Source organism: Oxyura jamaicensis, chromosome 8 (assembly GCF_011077185.1).
Source record: "Oxyura jamaicensis isolate SHBP4307 breed ruddy duck chromosome 8, BPBGC_Ojam_1.0, whole genome shotgun sequence".
Lineage (NCBI taxonomy): Eukaryota > Metazoa > Chordata > Aves > Anseriformes > Anatidae > Oxyura > Oxyura jamaicensis.
This window is the reverse complement of record NC_048900.1, coordinates 1,159,011-1,174,430: the sequence shown is the minus strand read 5'-3', so window position 1 is coordinate 1,174,430 and position 15,420 is coordinate 1,159,011. Positions and strand designations below refer to the sequence as shown.

Genomic DNA, 15,420 nt, shown 5'->3' with positions numbered 1-15,420 from the left:
GTGACAATTTTGCTGTTTTCACATCCTGCAGACAAAATACTTGCACATTTAGTCCAGAATTGCTCCTTTAAAGCATTTTAATGATACAATATATTAATTTTTTTTTTATTATAAAGCTTTAGTTTTCTTTAAACTAACTTTGAGAACTAAATGCTTTTAAAACCTCAGAAAGCCCTCCAAAAACTGCCAAAAATGTAAAAACAAAAACAAAAATTTCAGGCTTTGTGACATTTCAACATATTGAAAGCAAGAAAATAGCAAGTTATTCAAAATTTAAAAGTAATAAGTTTAGCTGCTTACAACTTACCCGGCAATCCCAGTTAAATTACCATAGGTAGAAAACATACAACAGCATCTGAGAATATGGAAGATGGTTACTTGCCTGAAAAATAATCACTCAATGCATGAGAACTTGTACCAGTTAGCTGTTTACATTACAGTAGAAAAAACACTTTTTTTTTGCGCACATTTCTTCTTCATCATACAGATTTCTCACTTTTCTGGAAGTTAAGCCTTTACTGCAGAATGATTTGGTAAAGACTGTCAGTCTTCTTGTGTTACCAGCACTGTCACCGTCCTGATAAATTTACTTCTCTTCCAGGGATTACACTGTTTCTGATCTAAGAAAACAAATTCGTACACAAATCAAAACAATACTGAATTTAATTTCTAATTCAGCAGTGGGTTCTCATTCTGTAGGTGACAAAATGATACTTAAACACAACATTAATCAAACCGAGTCCTGGCCCATAATCAACAATCTCAAGCACTGGGCTATTACAAATAAATGCTTTCATCTCTGACAATGGCTTTTAGAACAAGCCTGTTTGTTTTTCCTATTACTTACTCTCTCTAAATGAGTCACCCTTCCATTAAGTCTGACATGACGATAACATCTTGTTTCTCTACATAGCGCAGCACCTTTTAGTTCTATAGCATGTGAAAGCATTAACTTCAAAGCACAGCACAGACTGTTCAAATACTCACCTTATTTCACTGGGCAGCGTAACATTGCCTAAGCCTAATTAATGCTTCTATAATGCTCTGAAGACTTACAAAAGTTCACAGTAACTGACTAGTAACAGTATTGAACTAATACCAGAAGTGGATAGTGAAATAATTCCTACTGAAGTGGGTGTGGAAAACATTCTAAGTTACACCAAGCATTACTACAGCTCCAAAAACATTAATTATCCTAGGTGGGGGCTAAGGAGGGGAAGGGGAAAAGGATCATTTAAGTCCGGATCTTGCTACAGCAAGACTCTTCTGCCTCTGAACCAAATGAAAATAGAGTTCAGTGTCTCTAGCTTAAGACTTCATTTCAAAGAAACACAAAAAAATCTATTACAAATATTAACTACATAGACAGCCTTAAAATTAAATGTAATCTTTACCCAATTTAATATACCTATTATAAATCTCAACCCCATATATGTAAAGCACAGTAGGTCTTCACATTTATAACTCAGGAAAATTTGTACAAGTATTATCAATCCTTACTTGAACATTTGGTTCAGGCTGTGGGATAGAAGTCTTTATGATGTATTCTGTAGCTGACATTACAATAAATTACTTCCATGAGTTAAAAATCAAATGTCCCTTTCTCCAACATACAAAGAAGCATCACCTACCTTCTGTACTTAGCTACTCTTGACTATTCAAGTTTATACTAGGCTTATCTATACATTAAAACCCATGCTTATTGGATACATGAATGATTAATGTATAGGACCAGATACACTAATGTAGCAGAATCCTCTCTTGGGTTCACAAATTATTCATGTATGGGAGCTGCCATATCCAGCTGGATTCATTGTCTAATCATTTTGCTACAGAACACAATTCTCCAAGTATTGGCTCAGTTGCATTACAGGACAGGACCACAGAACAGAATTGCCTTCAGTTCGAGCATTCCATGAATCTTTTCCTCTCCAGAAGTATACCACACTACGAACTTGTTACCCAGGAACTGGGATAACTACTTCCTGTGCCATTATTAAATTTTCAAAATTTCCAACCTCATCTCTGTAAGTATGTTTGAGTGTTTTTCTCTTTTTGGTTCCAAGTATTTTAATCAGTGAGAAAATAACTTTTAAAAAATATCAAACTAAGCGCAAGCCTCTTCTGAAAAGGAACATGATTGCCTGCAAACCTTAAGCAGCCTACACTAAGCCCCACTGACAATCCTTTTCATTAAGTTATACCCAACATACTCAGGTGTTACTCTAGTCACAGCTGGCACATTCACCAAGTATATCTTTAGCAAGTCCAAAGAACCAAAGAACCAGATTGCCCAATTTATCTGGGAGCAAAATCCATCTTAACACTTGAAAGCATCCCACTGATGCGCACCCACTACATCAGCTGCAAAGTAAAACATTACCATCTTAGATTAGTAGTGTAACACTGAAAGTAAATTTAACCACAGCATTCTTAAGTACTATTACGTAATATTATGCTCCTCTCATGTTGTTTTGTGTGCTTTTTACACAAAATTGCAACCCAATATTGGGAGACTAAAATTAGGTGTACATCTCTGAGTAAGAGTTTTACTGTTCCACAATAATCATTAAGTCACTTTAATGCCCTTGATTTGGCACTGTGTCAAAAGTATGAAAAGATTAACACAGGCATTATTACACAACATCCTCCTTAATGGAAGTACTTTTACAAAATCCAAAGAGCAACATTTATAATTGTGGCTTTCAGAGACATTTCCCGTTCTTGCAGAAATTCCTTTCCAGCATTTCAATACCAAACACACAACTAACCACAATTAAGTAGTAAAATTCAAATACCATTTTAAGTATTTGATGTCTATAATCCTGAAGACACTCCCTTTGAAAGTAACTCAGTGTAGTAAATACAACTATATTCATTATCCACAACATCATGCAGACATACAACTTTATTAAAGGAACAGGAAAAAAAACTTTCACAAGAAAGTCACTTAGTGAAAGCACTCAGACTGTCAGAATAATTTGGAAAACCTACAAATAATCTCATCAACTCAATATTTAAGAAACAGACATATCCTTACACATTTCTTCTGAGACAAAGTAACCATACAGTTCACTAACCAAACTTTAAGATTCTGTACCAAAACTCGGTGATACCATGAATTCAGAAGTCTTTTGTATTCACTGAACAGCTAGTACATGGAAGCATAACAGGAAAGCAGAAAATACAAAAATTAAGTTTTTTGAAAGACCAGTGAAGATTCTCCCCTCTGCAACTGGTAGAGTTACTTCTCATACTTGAACTGGAATGGCTGAATAAGTAAAGCAGACTCAAAATTTAAACAAGACTACCTACATGAAATTAGTTCAACAGAAGACTAACATATATTATTTCCCTAACCTCTGCTGTGGTCTTTCACTTCGACATATTTTCAGTATAGCAGTAGGCTACCTGATCTACAGGGTTTTTGTCCAACTTTCCAAGTCACAAAGGTCAGCTTATAAAAACGCCTATACACAAAATGCAATTCCCAAGAGGAACAAGAGCAGGACAAGCCCAGAAATATTGTTTGCAAGCATGTAACAACCCCAGTGAACAGCAATGCCATCCAACAGCACTCAGGTTGTAAAGACTTTGGTCACATGAAATGTTCAGTGGGTCAAAATAACAGCAGAGTTTAAATAGTCTTTTTTTCCCCTGTATAAATGCAATGAAGAAAGCAAACTATTCATTAAATATAAAAGCAGTTTTATAAAAACACATCAGAATTTTATTGCTTGAAGAATACAGCATATGAAAAAAGCACAAGAATGTCCAAAAGAAAGGTAACAAGGATCCAAACATATTACACCATACATACCAGATGCAGTAAAATGTTATCCTGAATTCTGCATCAGAAAAGAAATGTGTGAAAATATACCTAATATTTAAAAGGAAAAGATTCGTTTAAAATAGAAGGTGTGAAGGTGTTACAGTACAAATTAGAAAAGCCAACACTGCACATTAACATTGTATCACTAGACTAGATTTTCCTACCTTTGGTACTTAAACCTTCACAGAAAACCACTTCCTTAGTCAAACTTTGCCTATTTCATATAGTAGCCATGAAAGGTGTTTTGTTTGCTTGGTTGTTTTAAATCAAGTATTCCAACGTATACTTTTCTGAGTTTTCACTACCTGAATGCATTTAAGGAAGTGTTCACATTTAATCAATATGAAACTTAACGTATCTCACACTTAAATCAAATGCCACTATGTGACTGAGACCTGAATATATGCCAATTGTACCTTGTTCAGATCTTTATGTAAAAATGGGCACATCATTTTCTGTTTGCTTCCTTATGTAAACAGAGTGTTACTGCCCTCCTCAAGAACTGTGACTGGAGAAACCTGCTGAGGACATAAGTTAAAATAAACAATCCGCATTGTTACAGAGCTATCAGATCATCTACAACAGTATGCAAGTGGCTTTTCTAGTCTGCTCAGATTAGTGTACCAGAAGATATGCCAGTATTACTTCAAGTAACACATTAAAACTCAGCAATGGACACTACTGTGCTTTATTTCAACACAAAGAACAGCTGCTCATCCATTAATCAACAGAATTTTCAAATCAACTATCAAAAGGACTACTACATCATTTCTGTTCCATGTATTGCTGATCACTTCTGGGGAATGGTTTATCAAAAACCTGGACATACCTACAAACCAATCTGAATGAAAAAAATGTTAAAGTACAGCAAGGTATCTTAGTAATCCAGTGGCAATCTAGTCTGGAAAATGTTAGCATTACGCCAACAGCAATGACTAATCAAGGTTAAATAAAATCCCTCTTTTATTGTAAGCATGCTCTTAGCTTCAGCTTTCATAGGCTTGAATATTTAATCATTCCCAGTTATAATCAGTGGAACTGGAACAATTCTGTTTTATCAAGTTCCAGATTTATATTTCAACAACATGAATATATCTGGACTAAGCAATACCATCAACAACAGTTAACATTAAATTGGAGTAAAATAATAAGAGTTAGTTCTCCAAAATGGGCAATCTTTGAAGTGAAATATTCAGTTAGGACTGTCAAAGGATGTTATAATAAAACCATGGGTTTATTTTTTTCCACCCCTATACAAAAAATGACCAAATTTATACAACTCCTATTAAACATACCTTTCCTAGCTTGATGAAAATGTATCATTTTCAAATTTTAACAAGTGTGGTCTTTGAGCATATATAATATTTATTGCCATACACATCCTCACTTTAAAAAGAACTAAAAATTCAGACTGTACTATGCTGAACTCGCCTTTTTTTTCCCCATTAACAGATTATGTCTACTGTACCACTCCCCCAAAAAACAATTAAAAATTCTAAGTAAGATTTTATAGTTTAGTTAAAAGGGAAAAAATGCAAACGTGGATTTAGAGCTTTGTATAAATCTCACTATGTTTTATAAACTTGTTGTTTACTGTAACACTGTTTATTGATCAAATAAGTGACGCACTGCTATCTAAAATTTCCATATACACCATTAAAAATCCAAAGTTGATATGATACTGAACCTTAAATCTTCAAGAGTTCAAAAAAGACAGTTTATACATGTACAGCACACAACAGCAGACACCCCTAGAATACCAATTGCCAGTCCATGATGCATACAAACTTACAGGTAAGCATTCATTTCACTGTTTTCATTGTGCAGGAAAAGTATTTCTTAGTGAAGACAGAAACTCAGCTGGTGAATTTCAGATATCATCTTCATCATCTTCATCCTGAGAAGATCCTGCCTGATTGGATGCACTGGCTGAGGCAGCAGCAAGCTGTGCCTGTTGAGCTGCTTGTTGCATCTGTAGCCATTCCTGCTGTGCCAGTTCTGCTTGCTGTTGTCTAGCCTAAAGACACAAATTTAATTGTTAAGGCCATACTGTAGCTTGTGAAGAATCTCTAAAGCACCTCAGCTGTAAAAGCAGCTCTATCTGCACACCTGCAGATTCCTTCTGTTTATTTTTTATCGTACTTACAAATACAAAACAGACTTCTAAACATGTTTTTGTACCAAGATGTTTAGCTATATTCTCTCTTCCTCTCAAGAGGCCGCTACGTGGAATATTTACACTTTCCAACAACAAGAGGCAGGAGCTAGTCCACTCAAGTTCCATTGTAAAGATTGTGCTGAATGACTTACTAATGGAAAAATTAAGCAAGGCAAAGCAATGGAAAACGTAAGTGTCAATTTCAAGGCACCTTAACATTCAACCACCATTTAGAGATGGGAATAGCCTCACTTTGTTGGTTACAAGTACTAAAACTCACCATTATGAAGTCATACAACTGTATCATACAGACACACATTATTACAAAAAAGAAAGCCATTATCTTATTTGGCTAAGCTATCTTTCGAAAGCAGAGCAATCTAAGGTCTTCTCAAATAAAGACACACACATTGAGGGTGTCTGTTACAGAAAGGTACAGTGCTTGTACTTAAACGTACAAGACACTAACAAAACACTTCAAATAGTTCAAATGGTGCCCTCACATTTTTCCATTTACACTTTTTGCTTGTTGTTTGGCAACCACTTTTGATTTCAACAGTATACTAGCCCACTGCGTTAAAATTAAACACTTCAATTCCTGTTTTTAATGAACATCAGAAAAAAGTTCTTGAATTAAAAGCCCTTCAATCTTCATTATTCACTCACTGAATTTTCAATTTTTTTCCAAAGCATAAACAAATCAGTTTCAGACTTCAAATGCCAAAAGATGATGCTTTGGAAAAAAATATCAAAACCAGTTTACCTATTTAAAATGTGAAAAATATGAGTCTTCCCATATTGTAAGTGTCACATTTATTTCAGCCTGTTGAGCCCTTCCCAACGAGGATTTTTCAGTATTTCAAAGTTCAAGTGGCAGTCAAGTTACAAGGGGTGAAAAACAACCTAAGACACTGGAAAGTTTTTAAAGTTTTAAACAAAGGAAGACATGAGCACAGAGGCATAAATATTTATCACATGCAAAGTAACAAAGGGTTCCCTACTACCCTTGCTACCATAAAAATTACTGTACATTCAATGAGCTAATACACATGCATGCACCAGCAATCACAGACTCAGCACTTTAATGTTCAGTGCCTACCCTCACTGCCATATTTATATAACTTTCTTAGTCATTTCAAAAATGGAAATATAAAAGTTCCATTGAGTTGTATTGACTAAGAAACCTTAACAGCATCTGGTAAACTTAACTCATTTATTGGACAGGCCATTTACATCACCTGCAACCTTTAATAAGGAAGCCTCAAAAAAACATCTGCTGATGCCCTCATCTTACAAAGATATTTAGACACATGCATGAACATCAGGATGAGCCATCCACTGACTTCAAATATTTACAAACATCCAAGCTACAGATGACAAACATCCATAATATTAAGAGGCAAATATTTTAAAACTAGAGTAGGTATTTTCACCCTTCAGGAAGTCAGCATTAGTGCCCTGTTTTGGAATATTAACAAGATTAACACAAACAGGCACTTGTGTAAGTATTTTCAAGAATAGTTATAGTACCTCCAACAGCATACAACTACTGGCTAGTACTTTTGGAAAGTTCGACCGACATCTTTGAATTTAAGCATACATCTTCCATATTACTGAAGAATTTTTTTTTTTTTAAATTATTCCTACCATCTTGTCAAAGCTGTATTCATTGCCTTAGTTTACACATTGAGGCATGGTACTACAGAATTTAAAAAAGAATATACCTCAAGGGGTCACGAAGCATGGCCTACATAAGGTGGCAATGGTTTTATGTTACTCAGGAGCTAGTACTCCCTAAATACACTTTATCTTTGCTGCTGCTTCTTTTATTATTTTGCAAACTATGCTAAGAGATTTAACAAAACAAAAAAAACATGGCAAACTTCCCTATAAATGGCCCCCTTAATTCAGAGGCAGCCATATTGGTCTTTGTAACACTAGCACAAAAAATTGGGCACGCATGAATTTCTCATAACTAGTTCAATGAATGCTGACAAGAGCCATGTGCAATGCTGAAATTTAACTGCCTTAAAATTCATCATGCAAACGAGGTTAACATAGTTGTAACCGAATCAGAGAAAAATAATGGTTACTAAGTGCTTCAGTAAGATAATAAAGAAAGAGGAGAGGAGGTTGCAGTAATCAGACATGACAACTCAGTAAGAATTTTTCAGAGGAAATTAAAGCAAGCAAAATCAGAAAACAAGACTCACGCTATGGGTAAGAGGAGAGAAAGCAAAGATTATTTTCACATCATTTAATTTAGAGAACCATCTTATTTTCAAAATAAGAATAGTAGAGAGAAAGATGGTGTAGAAAAATACTATCGGTTTTTAGTCATTTGAACTCAGAAGTGCTCACAAACTATCTGGGAAAGATGGAAAAGTGAAGACAGGGATAATGGAGAACATGTGTAAAGGCACGCACACAGTATTTGCATGCAGTCTTCTGTGCTTGAATTGCCTCCTTAAAAACGTATGCATGAATTCACTCAAACAGAATCTTGCCAAGAGTAAAGATAAGAAAGGACCAATTAGAAGTTGTGAACAATTGTTTCTTTCAAAGCCAAAAAATTAACGTGCGCACTGTTTCTGGCCATCAGAAAAATATTTTCACTTTTTATATCATCAAAACTAGTAATTCCTACAACACCAGTTGCCATCTTTAATTTCCTCAGCCAAGTAATTCTTAGTGTATTCTCTACAACAGAATGGAAATACCTGTAAGTAGCAGTAAAAAAAAACAAAACACTAAAACTAGAGTATAAAATTTGATTGTTTGTACATGTCAAATCAAAGAAATAACCAGAAGTAGCATCTTTTTTATTTTTCCTTTCCTTGTTTCAAACAGGCCAAGGAAATCAATAGTATCTCTGATGCCACAGCAATTGAAAAGGAAAGGCTTAATTCTGGAGGTGTGCATGTTTTTGTGGCCTTAGGTCTACCACGTTAATTATTCCACCCTCATCAGTTCAAGTATTGCTTCACTTACTTTCGCAAATAATTCCTGTTGCTGCCTTAGAAGCTCTTCTTCCGGAATGCCGAGGTTTTCCAAGCGTGAACTGGCCTTTCTTCTCTTTAGTGCTACTGTTTTGCATTCTTGTAAGACTTCTTTTACTTCGCTGATATAGGAGCCAAAACCCAAACTTTCTAGTGCTGGAAAGAAAGAAAACACATTCATCTTTTAGAAGGCTTTTGATAATAGATACCAGTGTGTTTATCTGAAAGATTTTTTTCTAAAAAGTAGGTTTGACCATTTTTCTATTATCTGGTGAAAATCTACGTTCGTAAGATCTGATGGTATTCTCCCTTCCACTTCTCTTATGCCATTTAAGAGTGCATGTTTTCAGGGTAGAAATTTTAAGTTTAGTCAAGTGCAAGCAAAGATGACTTCACTTGCAGAGGATTCAGGACTTTGATGCATTTTTTCTAGAGAGGCATGACTCTTTGAAGACCTCTTTTAGATGTTCTACATATCAGAACCAAGTAGGAATTACAGAGCGAAGATGTCATTCCCATGTGAATCATTAACTATTAATCTCTGAGGAATTCTTTATTTCCATTTTTGCTGCAAGCCTTCAATAAAGGTAAATTAGCTACCTATAACAGAGCAGAAATGTAACACATGGAAAGCGACCACAGATCTTGGATTAATACAGAAATAACATTACCACAGAACTACAACCTTTAGCTTTTGTGTCTCTGTACCTAAATTTATTTTCTGAATGCCCATGAACTAGAAGTGTATATTAGACATATGCAAAGTTATGCACAACCCCTTTGTTTTTATAACCCTTTTATCTCTACGTGAAAACGAACTCAGAAACTAAATGCAGCATTTTAACCTGCCCAAAGAAATTTTAAATGCAGATATACAGAAATTTTAAATACAGATATAAAAACATTTTTTTTAAATAATGCAGAAGTAACAGAAGACTTAAAAATATAGACAGAACATGCGGTAAAAGGCATACTGCTTCTTGATTCACCATTTATCGCCATATGCCTCTAAGCATACACCCCCAAGTGGAACCTATTACAGACTATGCTAGAAATATTACATAAATATCAATTACATCTGAAACAAGCCTCAATCTTATTACACCTCGTTCACTTCCAATGTTTATACAAATCTGAATTTCTCATGGAGCGCCAGTTATTTTAATATTTACCCTACTTTATTTCAATCCTGTCACACACTATTCAAGAAATAACACTAACCTGCAATACACAGCAGCAAACATTAACAACATTCTAAACCAACTCCTATATACACTAACTCAGACTACATTCTAACGTTAATTTTGCAAGCAATCTTTTCCTACCCATAATTAAGGTGGCATGCCATTGTATCGCACACCTAAACAATAACCAAAGGCATTCTGTAAGCTCCTGGCTTCCAACCTGGACCCGAGGAGGCGGTTAACGCGTTGTCTGCAGCAGGGCAGCACCACAGCTGCCTAGTCATGCGGGACTACCATTCTTCTAAGAGACTTGGCAACCGCTTGGCAAATGAATTTACATAATATGTATACTTCTTAAGAAAAATAAAATTAAAAGATGAACTGATTTAGAGATAATTAAATTACAGTAGGCAGTACGCCAGGTCAGCCTCAGCCCACACAGATACTGGAAACACTTTTTAAAATTAGTCCACGGTTGGTGAGAATCACCAAAAGCCTTCTAGAAACTATTTAATACAGCCTCAGCAGAGAGGAGGGAAATGTGTTTCATCGTGCAGAACTGGTTAATTCAGCAGCCCATAAATATTAAAGAACTCATTTAATTCTAATACGTAAACAGCATATACGTTCAACCATTCAAACTCATAACAATTTTTCTTTTTAGTGTAAGAACCCTACAAGTCTAACTCCGCGAAGATTAACTATCACAGCAAATACATAAATGTTCATCAAAAGAACATCCACAGTGATCAGGCTTGGCAGGCTGCTGCAGAGCATGAGTAACAGCCCAGCCTGTAGTGAACAGCAAGATCCAGGTTTTTATAGAAGATTTACATGGCACTCACAGAAGAGAAATTAACAAAGCGAACTTAGTTATATATTGAGTATCACACACTAGAAAAAGGTCCAGAAGAAAACATGATACAACCATGACAAAAGCATGCAATTGTTCAGCATAATCGAGGTATGAAGAAGCATTACAGAACAGATTTCTGCTGCCTCAAAATTCCACTGGCAGCAAAACAACTTTAGAAATCCCGTCTTGTTGAAACATATCAAGGCTTTATGGAGTACATGCATGGCAGGAACAAACACCCCCTTATACCAACGTGGTACTCATATGCACAATAAGTTACTACTTTATCCAAGCTACTATTCCACCAAAATTTAGAATATTTCTATTTCTAGAGTCTTAAAGACTGTCTAGCCAGACTGCTGGAAATTCGGTATCTTGCAGATGTTAGAATGATCACACCAAATGTAAAGCAGCATCTTAAAGGGGCAAGGGGAAGGAAACATTTACAAGCACCAAATCACAACTGTCAACTCTCCAGCTTCCTCCCACTCTTAGAGATCGCAGGAAGGTGCAGATCTCTGATTAATCAGTTAAGCATAACCAGTTCTATGTTTGTTTTCAATACAATCAGGTGACTCGTACCTGAGATTTTTACTCTTTATGCCCCTTTCCAACAAAAAATAGCTTCCAATGTGAAATTCCAAACCACAACAGATTTTTACATTAAATGCTGAAATAAATGGCATCATCTTCATGATCCATGAAGAGAAGAGCCTACCTCCCTGCAACACAGTGCCTCATAGACATGATAATCAAAGTAATCAGCTTCATAAAAATAGTGATTTAATACCTCATTTTCAGAATTCAATGGAATTTCAGTTTCTCACAAAAAATCTGCCTCATCATAACTCACATAACTACCAAGTGTGGCTATGTTCTGTGCTGGGTGGAAGTCCCCAACGGTGAGTTTCAGCAAGAGGCACGAAGACCACCTCCACTTCAGCCGTCACAGCCTCGGTGTCTCTAGGCACTCTAGAGAGAAGCAGCTGCGCATTTTATCACTAGGGGCGAGGGCCTGGCATAGCCCGAGTCCATCTGCAGAGTCAGACCTCCCAGGGGATGCAAGAAGCCTCTGCTTTCCTTTCCCTATGCTGCTCATAGGCACTGTGCCAGGCGAGTGTTTGCGCTACCACACAATGGAACGTGGCAAGGATTTCCTCCAGCTGAAACAGAAGCTGCTGGTAGGGGGAAGAGTCCTAGCCCAGCCCGTGGCCACACAGCCACTTTCACTAGTGCAAAGGAAGGGGTGGCTTCAGTACTACTGCTGCCAAACCCGTAATTACAGCAATGGAGTTGCAGTTTCACATTACCTCTAACGCAGCCCAGCAGCAGGGCATCACCAGCTGCAAGGGGGTCTCTTTCCCCTTCCTGCTGCCCAGTGAAATACCCCTCCTGCTCCCTGCTTCCCACCCAGCAACTTCTCGTTTACAGAACAGCCAGATCAGCAATCTCACCCAACAGAACATGGTCCCCCCTCCCACCCCCAGCCCCTCCAAAAGCCACAGGGGCAGTCAGATCAGAGGTTGCTGGAATCAGCTCCAGGAAGGGTGCAAAGAGATTCCTTTTGGCAGCAGCCTGTTAGCTGGGATGTGATACCCATTAGCCTTGCTTTATCTGCAATGGAATTGGCTCACACAATTACAAGAACAAAGGTATTGTGATGACCACAGCGAACATATTTCAATTACCGGCTTTGTTAGCATCACTGTCATGAAGCTACACTAAAAAACAGTCAAAGAGCAAGTAGCTAGCGTGTATGAAGATCAATAAAAATGCTGAAATGCTGTACCTATATACAGATCTTGGCTGTTTCCAAACCTAACAATCTAGATCCTCATACTTCACCGAAGTACCAGCTGCTGACCAGCACCTGGTGCAAGCCAGCAGCACACACCTCCCCACAGGTGAGGACAGCAGTAAGTCCAGCAACAACTCCTCCACCTCCAGAAGCACTACAAGAAGGTGCTGAGGAAAACTGAAGGTGCTGGAAGAAGTTTGCTTCAGCAATATCTCAATAAAATGGAGAAACCTAGTCTGAAACAAACTTTTACTAAGTCTGATAACACAATGACACGAGCTGAGCAAGATCCTCAGTTGGAGACCACCTGACGATGATACACACACGTACACAACATATACATTCTGAGTTCAGTTTGTCTTCAAAATAAACAACAGAATAATCCTATGACGGCAATAGGTTTTCTAAGAACCACATCTACTGAGCATAAAATACTTCCATACCTGAATTCTTTATTGTGCTCAACCTTAAGGACTACCTGTGTTCCCACGTTAAGAAGTGAGCTCCAAACTTTCAGGGATCACTTGAAGAAAGTATCCCTGCATTAAGAAGCATCACACCCAAAGAACATTTCCACATGCAGGCACCTGTTTGACTCTTCACTTCCTGAGCTTCTGTAACAGAGCTGCTTTGCTAAGCTTCCGGGTACATGTCCTTTTTATTTAACATTAAAGCTCACATAAAGCTCACATTTGCTGTCCATAGCCTTGTCAAGTACTTGAAACTCTTCTGGTAAGCAAGCTGATAGGAATCAAGTTTTGTTTTGTCTGATTGTTTTAAACAGGTAATCTAGTAGCCCATTACAAAAATGAAACACTTCTTTTTTTTTTCTTGACTAACTTGATACCTTCACAGTCCTGGAAACAGATCTACTGCAAGTATTACAGATTACAGCTCATCCAGGCAGTGAAATTTAGCACCCTTTCACAATTATTGCTACAAGTTTATTTGCAGCAGGCACTGGCATCAACCATCTTTGCTTAAAAAGCAAAGCAAATGGTTCCTGACAAAATATGCCTGCTGCAGACTTACCCACTAGGGAAAGAAACTCCCTAACTAGGGCAGAAATTAAAGAAAAAGTAAGTGAGACACACAGAGGAAAATTTAAATCAACAAGGGGAAATACAAGGCAACAACTGAAAAAGATGCAAGGGAGTATGTCTCGTTTAAGTGCTCACTCCATCAGATACGAATGCTTAATTTTAAATGATGATACTTGGTGGGTAACCCTGGAGAAATATTTTACTCTTTGTAAGGTCCAGGCAGCAATGCTCTGGATTATAAACTGGGCCCCACATACCCAATCATGTCTCTTTTGTCAGTCTCCAGTTACAAAGACCTTCACTAAGTGCAGGTCTTGGAACATGCTGTAAAAGAAACCTGTACAGCCATTCCAAAAAGCAGACCTTATTTCACAGCTATGAGAAAGATTTATGAACATGGTGACTTCTCCCAAAGCATCATGGACAACTCTAAATCACTAAACAAGGGCTAATGCCAAGCACGCTCACTAACCACACAAAAACAACCTTCCCTTGCAATGCAAGACAGGCCAGACAATGCATGCTTTTCCTCCAGAACCTCTTCAAAACCCTGTCTTTTACACAGTTCGAGTAAGCCACAGAGGAGAAAGCTGCGTGGGGCCAGGAGCGACCCAAAGCCCAGCTGCCCACCGGGGCTCACCTTGTATGACGTGCTCGGGGGATATAGTCTTCTTTTCGGACTTGTTGCAGATCTCGTTGGCCTCGGAAGAGATGAGGTGGATGAATTCCGTGCAGCAGTTCACCACCAGCTCCCGGGCGTCGTTCGCCACGCGGACGTTGGGCAGCGTCTCCTTGATCATCTTGTTGATGGCAGCCCGGGGGATGGTCAGGTCGTCGTCGTTGCCCGACGAGGAGGCCATGCTGGCTGCCGCGCTCAGGGGCTCCCCCTCGGCTCCAGCGCGGGGGGACCCGGCGAGGGGCGGCGGGCAAGGAAGGGCTGGGGGCGGCGCCGGGCAGCGGGCCGGGAGGCGCGGTGGGGCTCGGGGCTCAGCGCTCCTTCGGCCGCGGCGCCTGCTCCGGCCGCCTCCACCACATCCTTCGGGGGCCGGCGGCGGCGCCGCCTTAGGAGCGGCCGGGCGGCCGCACAACCACGCGGGCCCCGCTCCGCTGGGCCGGGCCGGGCCGGGCTGGGCCGCGCTGCGCTGGGCACCCCTGGCCGCTCTCCCCGGCGGCAGCGACCGGCCCGGCGCTGAGGGCGGCCGCGAGGCGGAAACAGTCTGACTACGGGCTGCGCGGAGCGTCACTTCCGCCGGAAGTGGGAGCGCACTTCCGCCGCCCGCATCCCGCCTCCTCCCGTGCCTTCCGGGCGAGCGCCGGAAGCGGCGGTGCCGTGGGAGGCGGGGTCACGTGAGGCGGCAGCGCCCGGGGAGACGCGGCTGGGCACGGGGCACAGCGTCCCGCCACGCCGCACCCCGGGCCGGGGGGCTGCAAAAGGGGGCCAGGGCTCGGCTGCAGCCCCTGGGGGTACCGCCTGGTGTCTAGGTCCGTACTGCACCGTGCGCGAGGCCGGGCTTTTGTGCACCGAGGAGAGTCTCACCGCTTTGACTAGA

The 15,420-nt window shown here is 39.4% G+C and overlaps 1 protein-coding gene across 1 annotated transcript; it reads right to left on the bottom strand.

Annotated features, from left to right (window-relative positions):
• Positions 1–2,890: 2,890 nt before the first annotated feature.
• Positions 2,891–15,085, bottom strand: DR1 (down-regulator of transcription 1). The gene is made up of 3 exons (XM_035332837.1): positions 14,511–15,085; positions 8,982–9,145; positions 2,891–5,849 (listed from the first exon to the last, which is right to left on the bottom strand). Exons 1-3 carry the CDS (start codon positions 14,728–14,730, stop codon positions 5,703–5,705), a joined length of 531 nt encoding a protein of 176 aa, XP_035188728.1. The 5' UTR covers positions 14,731–15,085; the 3' UTR covers positions 2,891–5,702.
• Positions 15,086–15,420: the final 335 nt, after the last annotated feature.

Coding starts and splice junctions, on each gene's coding strand:
- DR1 (XM_035332837.1), bottom strand. CDS start 14,730: ATGGCCTCCTCGTCGGGCAACGACGACGACCTGACCATCCCCCGGGCT. Junction 9,146..14,510: donor CCCCGAGCACGTCATACAAG/GTGAGCCCCGGT, acceptor CTTTCTTTCCAG/CACTAGAAAGTTTGGGTTTT. Junction 5,850..8,981: donor AACAGGAATTATTTGCGAAA/GTAAGTGAAGCA, acceptor TTGTGTCTTTAG/GCTAGACAACAGCAAGCAGA.